General features: G+C 33.5%; 3 protein-coding genes across 3 annotated transcripts; all 3 read right to left on the bottom strand.

Annotated features, from left to right (window-relative positions):
- Positions 1-39: 39 nt before the first annotated feature.
- On the bottom strand, positions 40-2030 carry LOC148760581 (F-box/LRR-repeat protein At3g26922-like). The gene is made up of 3 exons (XM_088810551.1): positions 1065-2030; positions 330-427; positions 40-49 (listed from the first exon to the last, which is right to left on the bottom strand). Exons 1-3 carry the CDS (start codon positions 2028-2030, stop codon positions 40-42), a joined length of 1074 nt encoding a protein of 357 aa, XP_088666677.1.
- Positions 2031-9734: 7704 nt separating this feature from the next.
- Positions 9735-12071, bottom strand: LOC148760580 (F-box/LRR-repeat protein At3g26922-like). Its single transcript, XM_088810550.1, has 3 exons — positions 11109-12071; positions 9937-10051; positions 9735-9781 (listed from the first exon to the last, which is right to left on the bottom strand). Exons 1-3 carry the CDS (start codon positions 12069-12071, stop codon positions 9735-9737), a joined length of 1125 nt encoding a protein of 374 aa, XP_088666676.1.
- Positions 12072-15976: 3905 nt separating this feature from the next.
- On the bottom strand, positions 15977-18652 carry LOC18587443 (F-box/LRR-repeat protein At3g26922-like). Its single transcript, XM_088810549.1, has 2 exons — positions 17690-18652; positions 15977-15982 (listed from the first exon to the last, which is right to left on the bottom strand). The coding sequence occupies exons 1-2, from the start codon at positions 18650-18652 to the stop codon at positions 15977-15979; spliced, it is 969 nt and encodes a 322-aa protein (XP_088666675.1).
- Between the last annotated feature and the right edge of the window lie 4002 nt (positions 18653-22654).

Raw genomic sequence — 22654 nt, 5'->3', positions numbered from 1 at the left:
GAAATTCATCCATTTATACAGCCAAAGTTTCTCTCGACTTTAGAAGTAGCTGCATACATAAACAAAACAGCAAAGACCAACATAAAAGACTGACAATCAGTTTTAGAAAGCGTTTACAAATCTCAAGTCACTGGCTATCCTCAAAACTATCCATCCCTGAGAAATCAATTGCAAAAGCAAAGCTCGTAAGATAATCAATTTGCACATTTCAAATCAACTATACATTAATTATTAAATAAAAATAAAAGATAAAGTAAAAATACTTACATATTCTCAATATAGCAGAGTTGTTGAAAAAGTAGTTTAGGATACATGCAGGCATTTCAAACCTGTCCCTTTCCCACTTCTTAACTTTTATCTTCATATGCTTTAAATTAGCAAATGATAATGGATTTTGATCCAGCAAGGATGGAAATTTGGTGAGAACCTTACCACAAAGAAATGGTTATAAGAGATTTAGAAAAGGAAATCTTTGAGAAAATCACATATTAAGATGCATTCGTTTTTATCTAAATCACGATAATTGTCATTGTCCGTTATAAGAAAAAATAAGATAACAAAAGAGAACAGTAACCAACTTATCAAGATAAGACAACAGATGACTTTGACATGGAAAATTTCTTCATTCTTACCACCCTATTCAATGATCCATTTCCTTTGTTGCAGGCGAATTCCTATACGGGAATTCTGTGACAATATAGTTTAAAAGTACAAGACACATTTATAAAGTAGTGATGAGAAACGTAAATTTAGTATGGAATCTATCTGAACAAGATGAGTTTTGTTATTCATTTATAATGATGAAACATTATCCTTCTAGATGCTGTAACATTTAGTTTTCCATTTCAGTTTGTGTCCTCTTTTGTATCAATTTCCAAGCAAGAGTTGAAGAGAAAATGAACAATATGCTGCTCGGTATCATAATATATAAAGCTAACAACGCATTGCACAGATGGAGAGAAAGTGTTGCAAATCACTTTAAGCATCAAGATCAACATACCATAATATATCATAAATTCAAACGGTCAATAATATGAAATGGAAAATGAGTAAAAGCTATTTACCTGCACTGTGGACGATGATAATGTCAAAGATTTTGCATGACGAAACTCGCTAAGGGTGTTGATCGAACGAAGAACATACTCTCCTTCACTGTGTCTAAATCTGGGTGGTGTCTTTATATCAAAATATACATTATCGACAGATGCAAGGTGATCCGTTAAGCACACAATCGGAGGAGTACCAGAATACTTAAAGGTTGTGAGTCGGGGAGCATAAATCTCAACCTTACCGTCACCAAGAAATGCAAATGAAAGTACCAAGCTTGTCAGCTTAAGAGCATCAATACATAAACCTTCACTACCCACCGCTAATATATCAAAAAGTTGCAAAGTTTCAAGATTTAGGCAACCTGAGAAAGCCGTTGGTTCAAAGTTTGGTCCAGCCGTAGAGAAATGAGAAAGATGCAAAGACTTAAGAGCTGGACAAGCCAGTAATGTGGGTAGTTTCATGGGCATCCAATCACTACCTTTCAACTCGAGTGATGTCAATGATTGACAAGTCCAGAAGCTCTCGGGAAATAAATATTGGCAATCAGAGCGGGAATGGAAGGTGAGTTGCTGGACATTGTGTTTAACAGCATAGCAAAGCAATCCGTCTACGAGAAAACAGTGCGGGTCATAGATATGGGATTGGACACAAACCTTGACAAGGTCAGTGGGGCAACGCCGGAAAAGGACTTGGCGGATGAAATTGCTGAAAGAACACATCTTCATCTCTACCTCCTCTTGGTCTTCGTCATCTATTTCCTGTTGGAAAGGGAAAGTATCGAAATCGAAGACAAGGTTTGGAAGGGATTGCCAGAGGGGCTTCCATCTCTTGGACAAAACACAGGTTTGAACTGCCTGCTTGGTGTTTAAGAAAGACATGATTTTAAGGAGAAGACCATCAGGTAACTTGCTGATCCTGTCTTCAATAGTCATGTTCCTCCTCCCAAGTGTAAACAGCAACATATCGCTGAAATCTTCCATCTAAATTTTTCCAAGACCACCCAAACTTGCAAGCGAGAGAGGGGATTTTGGGTTTTCTAAAGGAGAGGAGACTGTTTGAGTGAGAGGTAACGGCTTGAGGGGTTGATAGAGAGAAAATGGTAAGGAAAATGAAAATTCAGATTCTTACCTTATACTTATGTTTTAACCATCAATGTCCACTCTGATTTTTTTTTTGGACAATATGGTATTTATTATTAAATATTTTTCTTACATTTTCTCTAGATAGGAAAAATGTCGAATAGTAGAATGAAACTTAAAAAATGCATATATATGCTACATATTTTATTTGACTTATTGCAATCGTATGTAATACTATTTACAATTCTTAATATAGAGAATGCCAATAAAATTTTACAAGATGCATATCAATCAAACACTTCAAAAAAATCAAGATTTTACAACCACGAAGCTAACCTTTACCCACCATAAATCTCACTTCGTAACACAAATATCAATTGAGTTTTAATTTATTTTTTATACATCTTAATTATAATTTAGTTCAAATATAAAAATATTATTAAAAATTTAATTTGGTCCATCAATTGTTCGATATCAAATTATAAGGCTTTTTGTTGTTAGCTTGAAAGAAAGGCTTGGCCTGGCTAGATTTGAGAGTAGCCAAGTAATTACATGACCATGAAGAGTGAAACCATGCCTCAAGATACCATGGTACATGTCTTACACATTCTGATTGAGATATACAAACTTGCAACACTAGAACAATATAATTGATTAAACATAAAATGTTCGTTTGGATTAAATGGTCAGTGCAGTGCTCAAATTTGCAAAAAAAAAATAAAAACTCAATGATCCAAAAGGAAAATAAACAGTATATGATTCTAATGTTTTTGAATTTTTTGATCCCATCAGTCATGCTGTCGAATCTATAAGCCAAAAGTTTTTGCTTAAAAATTACCCCATTTTTAATTGTTAAAAAATCTTTGATTGAGATAGAATAGGAACGAAAATCAGATTGTGAAATTCATCCATATATACAACCAAAGTTACTCTCAACTTTAGAAGCATCTCCATACATAGTGCTAATAAAATTTACAAAATGCACAGCAATCAAACACTTAAAAAAGATCTTGATATTACGATCACGAAGCCAACCTTTACCCACCATAAATCTCATTGCAAAGCACGGGTATCAACTGAGTCTTAATTTAATTTTTATATATCTTAATCATAATGTAGTTCAAATTTAAAAATTTAATTCTATCTAACAATTTTCCAATATCGAAATTATAAGGCTTTTGTTAGCATGAAACAAAGGCTTGGCTTGGCTAGACTTGAGAGTAGTCAAGTGAACGTGACCATGAAGAGTGAAACCATGCCCCAAGATGCCATGGTACATGTCTTACATATGCCATGGTATCTCCATACATTGAATGTCAATAAAATTTACAAAATGCACATTAATCAAACACTTAAAAAAGATATTGATATTACGATCACGAACCTGACCTTTACTCACCATACATCTCATTGTAAAGCACATGTATCAATTGAATCTTAATTTAATTTTTATACATCTTAATCATAATTTGTCTCAAATATAAAAATTTAATTCTGTCTAACAATTTTCCCATATCAAAATTACAAGGTTTTAGTTGTTAGCATGAAAGAAAGGCTTGACCTGGTTGGACTTCAGAGTAGCCAAGTAAACATGACCATGAAGAGTGAAACCATGCCTCAAGATGCCATGGTACATGTCTTACACATTCTTAATCAGGTTTACAAACTTGCAGCTCTAGAACAATATAATTGATTAAACGTAAAATGTTCATATGGATTAAATGGGCAACATAGTGCCCAAATCTGTAGAAAACATAAAGAGCAAAAAGGAAAATAAACGGTATATGATTCTAATGTTTTCAAACTTTTTTATCCCAGTAGCCATGCTTTCGTATCTTTAAGGCAAATATTTTTGCTTAAAAATTACCCTACTTGTAATTCTTAAAGAATCTTTGATTATGATAGAATAGAAATGAAAATCAGATAGTGAAATTCATCCATTTATACAGTCAAAGTTTCTCTCAACTTTAGAAGTAGCTCCATACATAAACAAAACAGCAAAGACCAACATAAAAGATTGACAGTCAATTTTAGACAGAGTTTACAAATCCCAAGTTACTCGCTATCCTCAGCACTGTCACAGCCTGCTACTTTGCTATCCATCCATGAGAAATCAATTACAAAACGAAGCTCATCAGATAATCAATTTCACATTTCAAGTCAAATATACATTAATCATTAACAAAAAATAAAAGACAAAGTAAAAATACTAACATATTTTCAATATAGTAGAGTTGTTGAGAAAGCAGTTCAGGATACATGCAGGCATTTCAAACCTCTTGCTTTGCCACTTCTTAACTTTTATCTTCAGATGCTTTAAATTAGCAAATGGTAATCGATTTTGATCCAGCAAGGATGGAAATTTGGCGAGAATCTTGCCACAAAGAAATGGTTATAAGAAATTAGAGAAAGAAATCTTTGAGAAAATCACATATTAAGATGCATTCATTTTTATCTAATTGATACTAATTGTCATTGTTCGTTATAAGAATGATTAAGATGACAAAAGACAACAATAAACAATTTGCACTGTTGTCTTCCAAAAGTAAATAGAAGAAAACCAAAGCCAAATCTGGCAATGATGCAGTAAGTGAGTCTAGCAATATATATCCACCTTTTGTGTTTAACAAGGACTTTATAAGAATAAATGGATGGCTGCCAATGAAATATAGACCGGTAGGTATGCTACAATAAAACAAATTAAAAGCCAATTCTTATTAAATATAATTAGAGAAGCAATAACCAGATCAATGTATTAATGAAGAATTACCTTTTTGTTTAAATTTTGTACATTCAACATATAGATTTCCTCCGAATTTCTTTTCAGTAAAATTTTCGTGAACCAAACAACATCAAAATGAACATACTGGGGTCTTACAATGGAAACAAATTGTTAAATTCAGGACACAATGTGTCTCATGCTTAAACATTCTCTTTTGCAATTAAAAGAGAAAGCTGAAATGATCTTTAACGCTTTGGTAAATTTTACACAACTTAGCAGGACAAGACAACAGATGATCTTGTCATGGAAAATTACCTTACTATCCTCATTAATGATCCGTTTCCTTTTGCATAGGTGAATTCCGATGCTTGAATTCTTTGACATAAGAGTTTAAAAGAACAAGACACATTTATAAGTGGAGATGGGAACCATAAATTTAGTAGGGGAATCTATGTGAAAAAGATGAGTTAGCATGAGTCCTGTTCTTCTTTTAGAATGATGAAACAGTATCCTTATAGATGTTGTAACATTTAATTTTCCTAAGAAAACGAACAATATGCTGCTCTGTATTATAATACATAACACCAACAACCCATTACACACATAAGTGATGGAGAGAAAGTTAGTTTTGCAAATCTTTTCTTGATTAAGTTTGCTTCCACTCCAACCCGTAATGGTTGAAAAAGAGATGTAAGCAATAAGATCAACATAGCAAGATGATAAATTTCAAACAGATTAATGATATGTGAGTAAAAACAATTTACCTTGACTGTTGAGGTGGATAATGTGAGAGATTTTGCTTGACGAAACTCCTTGAAGGTGTTGATCAAACGAATAACACTCTCTTCTTCATTGCGTTTAAGTGAGTATGCCTTTATATCAAAATATACATCATCGAGAAATGCAAGATTTTCCTTTAAACACACTATGGGAGGAATACCGGAATACTTAAAAGTTGTGAGTCGGGGAGCACAAATCTCAACCTTGCCCTCACCATGTAACACAAATGAAAGTAACAAGCTTCTGAGATTAACAGCATTAATACATAAATTTTCACTTCCAATCCAAATATCAAAAAGTTGCAGAGTTTGAAGATTTGGGCAACCTGAGAAAGCCGTTGGTTCAAAGTTTGGTCCAGCCATAGAGAAATGAGAAAGATGCAAAGACTTAAGAGCTGGACAAGCCAGTAATGTGGGTAGTTTTACGGCCATCCAATCATTACCTTTCAACTCGAGTGATGTCAATGATTGACAAGTGTAGAGACTCTGGGGCAATAAAAATGGGCGACCACCTCCACCTCTGTGGAGTTGGAAGGTGAGGTGTTGGACATTGTGTTTGACAGCGTAACACATCAAACCAGCTAGGACAGAAGCATGCTGGTCATAGTTGAGAGACTGGACACACACCTTGACAAGGTCAGTGGGACAACGCCGGAAAAGGACTTGACTGATGAAATTGCTCAAAGAAAGCATCTTGATACCTACCTGCTCTCGGTCTGCGTCATCTAACTGAACTATTTTCTGTTTGAAAGGGGAAGTATTGTAATTGAAGTCAAGGTAAGGAAGGGATTGCCAGAGGGGCTTCCATCTCTTGGACAAAACACAGGTTTGAACTGCCTGCTTGGTGTTTAAGAAAGACATGATTTTAAACAGAAGATCATCAGGTAACTTGCTGATCCTGTCTTCATTATTCCTGTTCCTCCTCCCAAGTGTTGACAACAACATATCGCTGAAATCTTCCATCTAAACTTTTCCAAGACCACCCAGAATGGGAGAGAGGGGATTTTGGGTTTTCTAAAAGAGAAGAGACTGTTTGAATGAAACGGTTGGCTGCAGCAGCAATGACCAAGTGAGCGTGAGAGGAAACGGCTTGAGAGAAAATGGTAAGGAAGATGCAAATTCGGATTTTTACCTTAATTTTATATATGTTTTAATTACCTACAAACGACGTAGTTTACCAAGGCAGGATCAAACTAATTATCTTGCCCACTCTAATTTATCATTCAATATTTTTCCTACATTTTCTCTACATATACACCATGAAACTTCAAGTTGCATATATATATATATATATATATCATATCGAGTTTTATGTTTTATTTTCTTATCTCATTTTTATTTGAATTATTGCTACCATATGTAATACTATTTATGATTCTTAATATAAAATGTCGATAAAATTTTACAAAATGCATATCAATCAAACACTTTAAAAAATCAAAATATTACTACCGCCAAGCCGACCTTTACTCACCGTAAATCTCACTATATAGCGCACGTATCAATTTAGTCTTAATTTAATTTTTATACATCTTAATCATAATTTAGTTCAAATATAAAAATTTAATTCTGTCTAACAATTTTTCAATATCAAATTATAAGGCTTTCTGTTGTTTGCATGAAAGAAAGGATTGCACTGGCTGGACTTGAGAGCATCTAAGTAAACATGACCATGAAGAGTGAACCATGCCTCAATACGCCATGGTACAAACTTGCAGCTCTAGAACAATATAATTGATTAAACTTAAAAGGTTCATATGCATTAAATGGGCAGCACAGTGCTCAAATCTAAAAAAAACACAAAGAGATTTAGCGACAATATCAACATACAGTAGTATGTAAAGTAAGTATCAATTATTTTAAATCCAAAGCATCAATGAAATAAAAATGGCAGAAAGAGTTAATAGTTTCTCAAATCCTTTCTCACTTAACGTTTTCACTCCAACCCATAATGGTTAAAAAGAGATTTAAGCAACATAGTTTATCACAAATCCAAACAACCAATGATATGAAATGGCAATTGAGTCCAAGCAATTTACCTTAACTGTTGACGTCAATAATGTGAGATATTTGTACGCTGATTTTTAAATAGAAAGATCATATACTATTCATTGAGTCAAATGCTCAAATACATAAATATCGTAATTCGTTTTAAGAAACACTAAAGTTGCCCCCATGCGCTGCGTTCAGATTGAACAAAAGATTTGTCATTCGGGTCAAACAAAAGATTTGTCATTGATTTTAATACAAAGTTAAAGAGAATTTGATTGATGTTAATAATTTCATACATTGCTTGAACAAATTAAAGATAATCGTATGCTTTTATGGTATGATGTTAACAAAAGATTTGTCATTCGGGTCAAACAAAAGATTTGTCATTGTTTCTCATTGGTGTATGGCTTGTCTTGGAGGATCCTCTGGATCAAAAAAAAACCAAATGAAAAGTTAGGTTTAGTAAATAATTTTGCAGGAAAGGAATGAAATTGGAGAAGGCAGATGCTAATAAATTCACGAAGTAACATGATTAATGGGAGTTAACATGATAAATAGAAATACAGAGTATGGATAATTTTGATATAAAAGTGAAGTTGGTAATGGAAGTATAAAAAAAGTAAAGAAGGTAATAATGATCATACTGTCAATAATTTGAGAAATTAATACAAAGTGTTCATAAGCAAAAAAACTCAGTGTAACATTAATGAAAATTGAGTATGAGTCAGTTGCTGGAACGAGTTAAATTAGTCTGGAAATCAGATGCTGCATGTGTTGAATTGATAAGAATATCAGTATATATATAAGCAAGATTTATGACCAAATGCATACTCAGCTTTGATTAGAGGGTGATATCTCTACATTGAAAAATAGTAAGAAAAGTTTGTACATTAGAGTAGCACAGAATGTTAAGAGCATAATAATCAATCATAAAATACATGAAAGGTACAGATTAATAAAAATTATTATAGTGTATGAATTGCACTTGGTTTTTTAATTCTTGGTTGGCGATTCTTTTCTTTTGCTGGTGGTGAATTGTTTTTGCAGTGTGGTTTCTAGGAAAAGTTATCTGGCTGCATGGGTGTTGGTAGGTGATGCCAGAAGCTGTTCTTGTAGCTATTGTATTGTTGGCGGAGGGGTTGTTGATCTCGAAGTACCAACAGAATTTACAGTGCTTCATTATTAGCTTTGCACTTCAATGCAGTCAAACATCTTGCAATTGGCTATTCTTGTTTTTACCACTTTGGTTGTTAACCCTACGGTGAAAAATCTTTCTTGCTTGATCAGAGATTTCAGAGGTTCAGGTAGTGTCATCCAGCTGATAGTTCGTAGTGCAGCAAGTTTCATAAATATTGCACAAAAAACTTTTCCACTAGCCTGTGAAAGGCCACCAACTCCATTTGTGAAGTATGATCCTCCACAATATGTTGTATGTAGTATCTAAAATCAAGAAGACATAATGTGTTATTTTTTGTTTGATATTAAAAGCTGAAAATAAGATGATATCGAAGATGAATCAAAAAATTTGTTCATGAAAAGACTAATAATCAATGATCAAACAGATGAAACAAATGGGTTAACCAAAGATATATGTTTAGTAAACTCAATTTTTACATGAATACCATGATTACTCAGATAAGCAATCTGTGAGCATTAATGCACCATAAAGCTCACTGCGTAACATAGATATCATTTTAGTCTTAATTTAATTTTTATACTTCTTAATCATAGTTTACTTAAAATATAAAAATTTTATTCAATCTAACAATTTTTCAATTTCAAATTATAAGGCTTTTGTTGTTAGCATGAAAGAGGGGGCTTGGCCTTGTTGTTAGCATGAAACAGGGGCTTGGCCTGGCTAAACTTGAGAGTAACAAAGTAAACAAGACCATGAAGAGTGAAACCATGCCTTAAGATGCCAAGGTACATGTCTTACACATTCTCAATAAGATATACAAACTTACAGCTCTAGAACAATATAATAATTGATTAAACATAAAATGTTCATATGGATTAAACAAACTTTAGAAGTAACTCCATACATAAACAAAACAGTAAAAACCAACATAAAAGATTGACAATCAGTTTTAGAACGAGTTTACAAATCCCAAGTTAATCGCTATCCTCAAGACTCTCATAGCTTGCTTTGCTATCCATGCCTGAGAAATCAATTACAAAGCAAAGCTCGTAAGATAATCAATTTTCACATTTCAAGTCAAATATATATTAATTATTAACAAAGAATAAAAGACAAAGTAAAAATACTTACATATTTTCAATATAGTAGAATTGTTGAGGAAGTAGTTTAGGATACATGCAGGCATTTCAAACCTCTTGCTTTCCCGCTTCTTAGCTTTTATCTTCAGATGCTTTAAATTAGCAAATGGTAGTCGATTTTGATACAACAAGGACGGAAATTTGGTGAGAACCTTACCATAAAGAAATGGTTATAAGAGATTAGAGAAGGAAATCTTTGAGAAAATCACATGTTAAGATGCATTCGTTTTTATCTAATTCACAATAATTGTCATTGTCTGTTATAAGAATGAATAAGATAACAAAAGAGAACAATAACCAATTTGCTCTACTGTCTTCCAAATGTAAAATAGAAGAAAACCAAAGCCATATATGTCAGTGATGCACCAAGTGAGTCTAGCAATATATATCCACCTTTTGTATTTAATAAGGAGTTCAAAAGAATAAATGGATGGCTGTTAATAAAATATTGACTGGTAGGTATGCTACAATGAAACAAATTAAAAGCCAATCTTTCCTAAATATAATTAGAGAAGCAACAACTAGATCAATGCATTAAGGAAGAATTACTTTTTCTCTTAAATTCTATATATTCAACATACAGATTTCCTTAAAATTTCTTTTCATTAAAATTTTCATGAATCAAATAATATCAAAACAAGCATGCTAGGGGTCTAAAACAAAAACAGATTGTTAAATCCAAGACACAATGTATCTCATACTTAAACATGCTCTTTTTCAATTAAAAGAGAAAGCTAAGAGGATCTTTCAAGCTTCAGTAAATTTCTTACTACCCTATTCAATGATCCATTTCCTTTTGTGCAGGCGAATTCCTATCTTTAAATTCTTTGACACGATAGTTTAAAAGTACAAGACACATTTATAAAGTGGTGATGAGAAACGTAAATTTAGTATGGAATCTATTTGAACAAGATGAGATCTGTTATTCTTTTTGAACGATGAAACAGTCTCTTTCTCAATGCTATAACATTTAGTTTTCCTTTTCAATTTGTCTCCTCTTTTGTATCAATTTCCAAGCAAGAGTTGAAGAGAAAATGAGCACTATGGTGCTCTGTACCATAATGTATAAAACTAATAACGCATTACACACATGTGTGATGGAGAGAAAGTGTTGCAAATCACTTTAAGCAACAAGATCAATACACCATAATATATCATAAATTCAAAGGTTCAATAATATGAAATGGAAAATGAGTAAAAGAAATTTACCTGCACTGTTGACGATGATAATGTTAAAGATTTTGCATGACGAAACTCGTTAAGGGTGTTGATCAAACGAAGAACATACTCTTCTTCATTGCGTTTAAATCCGAGTGTCTTTATATCAAAATATACATCATCGACAGATGCAAGGTGATCCGTTAAGCACACTATGGGAGGAATACCAGAATACTTAAAAGTTGTGAGTCGAGGAGCATAAATCTCAACCTTGCCGTGACGAAGAGATGCAAATGAAAGTACCAAGCTCGTCAGCTTAAGAGCATCAATACATAAACCTTCACTACCCACCGCTAAAATATCAAAAAGTTGCAAAGTTTCAAGATTTGGGCATCCTGAGAAAGCCGTTGGTTCAAAGTTTGGTCCGGCCGCAGAGAAATGAGAAAGATGCAAAGACTTAAGAGCTGGACAAGCCAGCAATGTGGGTAGTTTCATGGGCATCCAATCACTACCTTTCAACTCGATTGATGTCAATGATTGGCAAGTCCAGAAGCTCTCGGGAAATAAATATTGGCAATCAGAGCGGGAATGGAAGGTGAGTTGCTGGACATTGTGTTTAACAGCATAGCAAAGCAATCCGTCTACGAGAAAACAGTGCGGGTCATAGATATGGGATTGGACACAAACCTTGACAAGGTCAGTGGGGCAACGCCGGAGAAGGACTTGGCTGATGAAATTGCTGAAAGAACACATCTTCATCTCTACCTCCTCTTTGTCTTCGTCATCTGTTTCCTGTTGGAAAGGGAAAGTATCGAAATTGAAGTCAAGGTTTGGAAGGGATTGCCAGAGGGGCTTCCATCTCTTGGACAAAACACAGGTTTGAACCGCCTGCTTGGTGTTTAAGAGAGACATGATTTTAAGGAGAAGATCATCAGGTAACTTGCTGATCCTGTCTTCAACAGTCATGCTCCTCCTCCCAAGTGTTAACAACAACATATCGCTGAAATCTTCCATCTAAACTTTTCCAAGACCACCCAAACTTGCAATATCAAAAAGGGAGAGAGGGGATTTTGGGTTTTCTAAAAGAGAAGAGACTGCTTGAGTGAGAGGTAACGGCTTGAGAGGTTTACAGAGAGAAAATGGTAAGGAAAATGAAAATTTGGATTCTTACCTTATACTTATGTTTTAACCATCAATGTCAATAAAATTTTATAAAATGCACATCAATCAAACACTTTAAAAAAATCATGATTTTACGACCAGGAAGCTGACCTTTACCCACCATAAATCTCACTTTGTAACACAGATATCAATTGAGTCTTAATTTAAATTTTATACATCTTAATTATAATTTAGTTCGAATATAAATATATAATTAATAATTTAATTCTGTCTATCAATTTTTCAATATCAAATTATAAGGCTTTTTGTTGTTAGCATGAAAGAAAGGCTTGGCCTGGCTAGACTCGAGAGTAGCCAAGTAAATACATGACCATGAAGAGTGAAACCATGCCTCAAGATGCCATGGTACATGTCTTACACACTCTCAATAAGGTATACAAACTTGTAGCTCTAGGACAGTATGTTTGATTAAATATAAAATGTTCATATCGATTAAATCTGCTAAAAACACAAAGAGCAAAAAGGAAAATAAACAGTATGATTCTAATGTTTTTGAACTTTTCGATCTCATCATCCATGCTTTCATATCTGTAAATAAAATATTTTGACTAAGTGAGTCTAGGAATATATATCCACTTCTTGTGTTTAATAAAGAGTTTACAAGAATAAATGGATGGCTGCCAATAAAATATTGACCTGTAGGTATGCTACAATAAAATAAACTAAAATATAATTAAAGCAAAAACCAGATTAATGCATTGATGAATAATTACTTTTTCTTTTAAATTCTATTTATTCAGCATTAAGATTTCCTTCAAACTTCTTTCCTCCAAAATTTTCATGAATTAAACAATGTCAAAATGAACATGCTAGGGGTCTAAAACGAGTACAGACTGCTAAATTCAAGACACAATATATCTCATGCTTATTAAAAGAGAGCTAAAATGAACTTCCATACTTTGGTAAATTTTACACAACTTATCAAGACAAGACAACAGATGACCTTGTCATGGAAAACTGCCTTACTACCCTATTTAATAATCTATTTCCTTTTGTGTAGGAGAATTCCAATCCTTGAATTCTTTGACATGACAGTTCAAAAGAATAAGACACATCGGAAACATAAATTTAGTAGGGAATGTATTTGAACAAGATGAGTTAGGATGAGTTCTGTTATTCTTTTAATATGATGAAATGCTATCCTTCAAGATACTGTAACATTTAGTTTCCTTATTTCAGTTTTTCTCCTCTTTAGTATCAATTTCCAAACCGAGTTGAAGAGAGAAAAAAAAACAATATGCTGCTCTATATTATAATTATATATAAAACCAAGAACACATTACACATAAGTGATAGAGAGAAAGTTTTGCAAATTTTTTCTTGCTAAAATTTGCTTCCATTCCAATCCATAATGGTTAAAAAAGAGATTTAAGCGACGAAATCAACATACCGTAGTATATAAAAATGGCAGAAAGAGTTAATAGTTTTGCAAATCCTTTCTCCATTAACGTTTTCACACCAACCCATAATGGTTAAAAAGAGATTTAAGCAACATAATTTATCATAAATCCAAACAACCAATGATATGAAATGGCAAATGAGTCAAAGCAATTTACCTTAACTATTGACATCGATAATGTGAAAGATTCGTATACTGATTTTTAAATAGAAAGATCATATACTATTCATTGAGTCAAATGCTCGGATACATAAATATTGTATTTCGTTTTAAGAAGCACTAAAATTGTCCCTGTCCACTGCGTTCAGAACAAACAAACGATTTGTCATTCGAGTTAAATAAAAGATTTGTCATTGGTTTTAATACAAAGTTAAAGAGAATTTGATTGATGTTCATAATTTCATACATTTCTTGAACAAATTAAAGATGATCATCTACTTTTATAGTGTCATTATTTAAGTACAAAAGTTGGTTATGATCAAATATATTAACAAAAGTTGTTGTTGTTGTTTGTAGTACAAAGTTAAAGAGCATTTCATTTATGCTCATAATGTCATACATTTCTGAAACAAAATGAAGATGATCATCTGCTTGTATGTATTTGCAGATGTGTATGATGGCAGAGGTAGCTGTTGTTTACAAAAGTTAACATTAGAATGTTCACATCGTCAAGCTACCTGTTGGCCAAAAATGTGAGTCAACATTGGTCAACATTGCCTATGCACAAAAGTTGCCATCAGATTGTTTATCTTGTTTGGTTACCTTTAGACAAAAAATATTGGGCAGTCGTGGGTTCCGTGATGGGCAAAATTCCAGAGTTTGTCGACATCAAGGAACAGGATGAAGGTGTTCACTAGGCTATTTTCTGGTGTGTGGCTTGTCTTGGAGGATCCTCTAGATGGAAAAAAAGAAAAAAACAAAATGAAAAGTTAGGTTTGGTAAATAATCTTGCAGGAAAGGAATGAGGTTGGGGAAGGCAGATGGTTATAAATTCATGAAGTAACATGATTAATGGGAGTTAATCATCTTGTCAATACCTTGAGAAATTAATACAATGTAAGCGTTCATAAGCAAATTGAGTTACATGAGTAGTTTGGAAATCAAATGTTGTATGCGTTAAATTGATAAGAATATTAGTATATATATAAGCAAGATTTATAACCAAATGCATACTCAGTTCTGGTTAGAGGGTGATGCCTCTACATTAAAAAATAGCAAGAAGAGTTTGTAGTTTGGAGTAACACAGATTATTAAGAGCATAATAATCAATCATAAAGAACACGAAAGGTACAAATTAAAGAAAAATTGTTATGGTGTATGAATTGTACTTGATTTTGTATTTCTTGGTTGGCGATTCTTCTTTGTTGCTGGTGATGTAATGTTTTTGCAGTGTGGTTTTTGGGAGAAGTTTCCGGGCTACATGGGTGTTGGTCGGTGAAGCTAGAAGCTGCTTTTGTGGCTGTTGTGTTGTTGGCGAAGGGGTTGTTGATCCCATAGTACCAGCAGAATTTACAATGTTCCATTCTTGGCTTTGCACTTCATTGTAGTCAAACATCTTGCAATTGGCGATTCCTATTTTTATCGCATAAGACACGCAATAGATCTATAAGCAATTTTTGCACTCAATGATTAAAGAGATGAAACAAATAGGTTAAGCAAAGATGTATATTTGGTAAAGTGAATTCTATAAAGACTACCATTAAAGGTTAGATAAGCAACCTGTGTATATGTGGACTTGAAAAAAACAGATTGATAAAGTGAGTAAACAGAGAATAGGGCGGAAAGGGAGTGATTATTAAATTTATAATACATTCGCTGAACAATTTTTTATCATGTTAAAAATAAGTTCTTAAACAAAAAAAATTCATCGAAACAAAGAAATTCCCAATTTTTTTTTGGTGCAAAATTGTCATCTTTTCATAATGTGAAGGGACATATTCTCATATCTTCTCAGTTCAAAGTGGCCAAGCCTCAGCCTCCACTGGTAGGTTGCAAATGAACTGGTCCAGTATGTTTTAGGTTCATTCTTGATTGTTGAAAAATATATAAATCCAAGTTCAAGTTACACTTCAGCTTGGAATTTGGTATGATAGAAAATATATGTGATGTATATTTTAGGGTGGGCTAAGTCTGTGCAGATAAAGGCTTGTGTTGTTAACCTGACAGAAAGGCTAGGCCTGGCTAGGATTGGGCTTGTTAACCGGATAGCCTTACACCAAGATGCCATGGTACATGTCTTGCACATGGTCAATGAGATACACAAACAAACTTGCAGCTCTAGAACAATGAATTGATTAGGCATAAAATGTTCATATGGATTGAATGGGCAGCATAGTGCTCAAATCTGCAGAAAACACAATGAGCAAAAAGGAAAATAAACAGTATATGATTCCAATGTTTTCGAACGCCATGCTTTCGTATCTATAAATCAAATGTTTTTACTAAAAAACTGCCTTACTTTTAACTGTTTAAAGAATTTTTGCTTGAGATGGGATAGAATTGAAAATCACATAGTGAAATTCATCAATATACAGCCCAAGTTCTCTCAACTTTAGAAGTAGCTCCATACATAAACAAAACAACAAAGACCGAAATAAAAGACTGATAATCAATTTTAGAAAGAGTTTACAAATCTCAAGTCACTCGTTATCCTCAAAGCTGTCCATGCCTGATAAATCAATTTCAAAGTAAAGCTCGTTAGATAATCAATTTTCACATTTCAAGTGAAATATACATTAATTATTAACAAAAAAAAAAGGATAAAGTAAAAATGCTCACATATTTTCAATACAGTAGAGTTGTTGAGAAAGTAGTTTAGGATGCATGCAGGCATTCCAAACCTCTTGCTTTGCCACTTCTTAACTTTTATCTTCAAATGCTTTAAATTAGCAAATGGAAATTGATTTTGACCCACCAAGGAAGGAAATTTGGTGAGAACCTTACGACATAGAAATGGTTATAAAAGGTTAGAAAAGAAAACCTTTGAGAAAATCACATATTAAGATGCATTCATTTTTATCTAATTCACAATAATTGTCCTTATCGGTTATAAGAACGAGTAAGATAACAAAAGACAACAATAAACAATTTTCTCTACCGTCTCCCAAATGTAAAATAGAAGAAAACCAAAGGCAAATATGTCAGTGATGCACTAAGTGAGTCTAGCGATATATATCTACCTTTTGTGTTTAATAAGGAGTTTACAAGAATAAATTGACGGCTGCCTATAAATATAGACCAGTAGGCATGCTCAATAAAGCAAATTAAAAGCCAGTCCGTGTTAAATAAAATTAAAGACGCATCAACCAGATCAATGCAGTAAGGAAGAATTACTTTTTCTCTTAAATTCTATATATTCAACATTAAGATTTCCTTAAAATTTATTTTCATTAAAATTTTCATGAATCAAATAATGTCAAAATGAGCATGTTGAGGTTCTAAAATGAAAATAGATTGTTATATCCAAGATACAATGTATCTCGTGCTTAAACATGCTCTCTTACAATTAAAAGAGAAAGCTAAAATGATCTTGCAGGTTTCGGTAAATTTTACACAACTAATCAAGATAAGACAAGAGATGACCTTGTCATGGAAAATTTCTTACTACCTTATTCAATGATCCATTTCCTTATGTGCAGGCGAATTCTTATCTTTAAATTCTTTGACACAAAAGTTTAAAAGTACAAGACACATTTATAAAGTGGTGATGAGAAACGCAAATTTAGTATGGAATCTATCTGAACAAGATGAGTTAACATGAGTTCTGTTATTCTTTCTGAATGATGAAACTGTTTCCTTTTAGATGCTGTAACATGTAGTTTTCCTTTTCAGTTTGTGTCCTCTTTTGTATCAATTTCCAACCTAGAGTTGAAGAGAAAATGAACAATATGCCACTCTGTACCATAATCTATAAAACTAACAACGCATTACACACGTGTGATGGAGAGAAAGCATTGCAAATCACTTTAAGCAACAAGATCAATACACCATAATATATCATAAATTCAAAGGTACAATAATATGAAATGGAAAATGAGTAAAAGCAATTTACCTGCACTGTTGACGATGATAATGTTAAAGATTTTGCATGACGAAACTCGTTAAGGGTTTTGATCAAACGAAGAACAGACTCTTCTTCATTGCGTTTAAATCCGGGTGTCTTTATATCAAAATATACATCATCGACAGATGCAAGGTGATCCGTTAAGCACACTATGGGAGGAATACCAGAATACTTAAAAGTTGTGAGTCGGGGAGCATAAATCTCAACCTTACCGTGACAAAGAGATGCAAATGAAAGTACCAAGCTCGTCAGCTTAAGAGCATCAATACATAAACCTTCACTACCCACCGCTAAAATATCAAAAAGTTGCAAAGTTTCAAGATTTGGGCATCCTGAGAAAGCCGTTGGTTCAAAGTTTGGTCCAGCCGTAGAGAAATGAGAAAGATGCAAAGACTTAAGAGCTAGACAAGCCAGCAATGTGGGTAGTTTCATGGGCATCCAATCACTACCTTTCAACTCGAGTGATGTCAATGATTGACAAGTCCAGAAGCTCTCGGGAAATAAATATTGGCAATCAGAGCGGGAATGGAAGGTGAGTTGTTGGACATTGTGTTTAACAGCATAGCAAAGCAATCCGTCTACGAGAAAACAGTGCGGGTCATAGATATGGGATTGGACACAAACCTTGACAAGGTCAGTGGGGCAACGCCGGAGAAGGACTTGGCTAATGAAATTGCTGAAAGAACACATCTTCATCTCTACCTCCTCTTTGTCTTCGTCATCTATTTCCTGTTGGAAAGGGAAAGTATCAAAATCGAAGTCAAGGTTTGGAAGGGATTGCCAGAGGGGCTTCCATCTCTTGGACAAAACACAGGTTTGAACCGCCTGCTTGGTGTTTAAGAGCGACATGATTTTAAGGAGAAGATCATCGGGTAACTTGCTGATCCTGTCTTCAACAGTCATGTTCCTCCTCCCAAGTGTTAACAACAACACATCGCTGAAATCTTCCATCTAAACTTTTCCAAGACCACCCAAACTTGCAAGGGAGAGAGGGGATTTTGGGTTTTCTAAAGGAGAGGAGACTGTTTGAGTGAGAGGTAACGACTTGAGGGGTTTACAGAGAGAAAATGGTAAGGAAAATGAAAATTCGGATTCTTACCTTATACTTATGTTTTAACCATCAATGTCCACACTAATTTTTTTTTTGGACAATATGGTATTTATCATTAAATATTTTTCTTACATTTTCTCTACATAAGTAAAATGTCGAATAGTAGAATGAAACTTAAAAATGGCATATATATGCTACATATTTTTTTTGAGTTATTGTTATCATTTGTGCTACTATTTACAATTCTAAAATGTCGAATAGTAGAATGAAACTTAAAAATTGCCATGCTTTTAATTGTTGAAGAATCTTTGATTGAGATAGAATAGAAATGAAAATTAGATTGTGAAATTCATCCATTTATACAACCGAAGTTTCTCTCAACTTTAGAAGTATCTCCATACATAGAATACTAATAAAATTTACAAAATGCAAATCAATCAAACACTTAAAAAAGATCTTCATATTATGATCATGAAGCCGACCTTTACCCACCATAAATCTCATTGGAAAGCACGGGCATCAACTAAGTCTTACTTTAATTTTTATACATCTTAATCATAATTTAGTTAAAATATAAAAATTTAATTCTATCTAACAATTTAACAATATCAAAATTATAAGGCTTTTGTTAGCATGAAACAAAGGCTTGGTGTAGACACCTATTTCAAAAAAAAAAAATAATAATAATAATAAAATTTAATTAAAAAAAAGAGCCAAAAAATAAAAAAATTAATAAGAAATAAAAAAATAAAAAAAAATGATGAATGAATAGGAAGGGACTGAGAGTGTGCTCAACCCCTTATCCAGTCCATTATTACAGGGCATTAGTGCCCTTAAAAGGTAGCCGGATTTAGGGAGGACTGGTCACCTCCGGCTACCAACCCTTCCTGTTTGCCATAGACATGTGAAATCATGCTCAGAAGAGCATGATTTCGCCTCTGGATTGTCCAAATTTTTGGACAATCCAGTTTCTTAAAAGGGGGTTTCAAACCAATGGAGGGAAGGGAAAAACAAAATTTTTTAAAACAAAAAAACCAAAGAGAATCGGCAATCAAAATCCCTAAGAGTCTCTAGTAGCAAAAAACCACAATCAATCAAAAATCCCTAGTCTCTAGCAACAAAAAAACCTCAATCCACAAAATAAAAAAATATACCAAAAATACCAAAAAAAATAAAGCAAAAAATACACAATGGAAAGAGGAGAGCAACTGTGTTTGGGGGATTTTTGGTTAGGATAGATTTTGATTTTTGGGGTTTTTGTTGTCACCGGATAGGAAAGCCTAGAGGGTTTGCCGCCGTCGGTTGGAAAACTAGTTTTTGGGAGTGTTAGAGTTAGGTTTTGAAGGTGAGTCACGTTAGGAGAGAGCTGCTGGGGTGTGACATCGGGGACGTCGAACGGCGAATAGGGGTTTCTGTTTTTGGTGGCCGGCAAAGGAAAGAGAGAGATAGAGATTTGAGGTAGTCGACGCCGCCGGTTAAGGAGGTCCGGTTTGGGGTGGTGGCCGATGAGAAAGGGTTTAGAGAGGGTGGAGGCTTTTAGAGAGAAGGCAAAGAGGAAGCTTTTAGAGAGAGAAACAAGAGGGAAAAAATGAAGGAGGAAGGGAGGAAAGAGAGATTAAATACCTAGGGTTTGGAAGCGTTAAACAGCGTCATTTTGGGCAACAGAAGGCTGTTGGGCAGGAGACTAACACGGGGCATTTTGGGGAGCAGGATTTGTGGGCTTATAGTGGCGGGTTGGCTGAAGTGGGTTGACCCTTTGGGCCGCTTTAGCCCACCAAGGTAAATTCCTAACCCTTTTATGGATCTGTTTGTTGACCCATTTTGTATGATTTCCTTTTTAAGGAATATTAGATAGAATTAATTCTAAATTGTTATAGTATAAAATTTTAATTTTTTTATGATATTTTAGACTTAGAAGGTTAATGCAAATGGAAGAATATAGAAATAATAAAGCATAAAAAAAATAAAAATATTTTTGGAGGATGTTTAGCTATACAAAGAATTGAAGCTTAGGAAAATATTTACTACAAATATAAAAATAACAATAAAAATAACATATAAATGAATGAAGTAAATGGTAGGCTAAAGATTTATATATAAAATTAAGAACTTGGAAATTATTGGATTAAGTATTAAAGTAATAAAATGGGTATGAGAATCAATCTTAGAAAATTAACCCCTAAAAAATAGAAAATAATGATAATACTTTATGACATTAACTACAAGTATAATATACCGATGATGGGATGTCCATTCGGAGCGCGAGAAGTCGCAATTTCGAGTAAACTTCCCTAGGTTAGGGGTTTCGATTAAGACTCCACTAGTACGATGGAAGGGTCTTAATTTGGAATTCCAATGTTCCTAATTTTAAATAAAATAAAATACTGTATATTCAATGACCAATTAATCAAAATATACAAAACAAAAAAAATAGAAAATTAGCAATAATAATGAATTCGTTAATCATAATACAAAAGTGGAAAATACATATTAAAAAAAATAACAAGTTACGGATGATAAAAAATAATAATACTTGGTCTAAAAATTTGATTTTTGACTTTCGTATAATAAATAAGTATCTATATAGTTAAATATATATCGACATAGAAATGGTTATACAAAAACAATCAATAAACGTAAATTATTTGTTTATAATAAACACACACAAAGAAGAAGTAGTGAATTTCGTGGGAAATAGGAAACGAACATAGAATCTACGAGTGCATCATGTACCATGGTCGCATTGTTAAATGTCATGGCATATAGATATATTTTGTATACGGGTCTAAACCCCAATGATGAAACTTTTCGAGAAAGCTTGCGAAGGCAAGTTTCATCGGTAAATTCCCTAGGTGAAAAGATACCTCCGAACTCCACTAGTACAATGAGAGGGTCCGGAGAAATATCTTTAATAAAAGGCTTTTACCCGTATTAGGATTTGCATTCATGAAAGCACTGTTTTTTTTTTACGCACAAACGACTATCCCGATGATGAGATCTACCAAATAAACTTGCGAAGGCGAGTTGCTAAGGTATTTCCCTATGTGAGAATACTTTTGGATCCCACCAGTACAATGGACAGATTCGGAAAGTACACTCAATAAAGGATTTTCGTTTGGCATTATCTCGATTTTATGCCACATATTTCACAATTGCATCATGTGCATGTTAGACCCGTAAAAAATGAAATAAAATATTCTAATAAAAGATAAAATAAATAAATAACAATTAAGGAAACATAAGAATAAAACTAATGGGTTAGGATAATATATGATTAAATGGTACCGTTCGTGGAACGGGTGTCACAGGGGTGCTAATCCTTTCCCGTGCGTAACCGTACTCCTGAACCCAAATCTAAAAGATACGTAGACCAGTTTATCATTCTTTCGACAGACCTAAAATTAATTTAGGATTTTGTCGAGTATAACAAAATAGGGTGGCTAATCACACCTAGAAAAAAAAGATTGGTGGCGACTCCTAGTTACTCGATTTTCACCCACGTCTAGCTGTCGAGTTTCCGGACCCGCACGTTACGACACTTGGCTTGGCTAGACTTGAGAGTAGCCGAGCAAACGTGACCATGAAGAGTGAAACCATGCCTCAAGATGTCGTGGTACATGTCTTACACATGCCATGATATCTCTAGACATAAAATGTCAATAAAATTTACAAAATGCACATTAATCAAACACTTAAAAAAATTCTTGATATTATGACCAAGAAGCTGACCTTTACCCACCATAAATCTCATTGCAAAGCACAAGTATCAACTGAGTCTTAATTTAATTTTTATACATCTTAATCGTAATTGAATTCAAATATAAAAATTTAATTATGTTTAACCATTTTTCAATATCAAAAGTTTAAGGCTGTTGTTGTTAGCATGGAAGAAAGGCTTGGCT

Source organism: Theobroma cacao, chromosome 10, assembly GCF_053813885.1.
Source record: "Theobroma cacao isolate CCN51 chromosome 10, ASM5381388v1, whole genome shotgun sequence".
In the NCBI taxonomy this organism is placed as follows: domain Eukaryota; kingdom Viridiplantae; phylum Streptophyta; class Magnoliopsida; order Malvales; family Malvaceae; genus Theobroma; species Theobroma cacao.
This window is presented reverse-complemented; position numbering and strand designations above follow the sequence as displayed.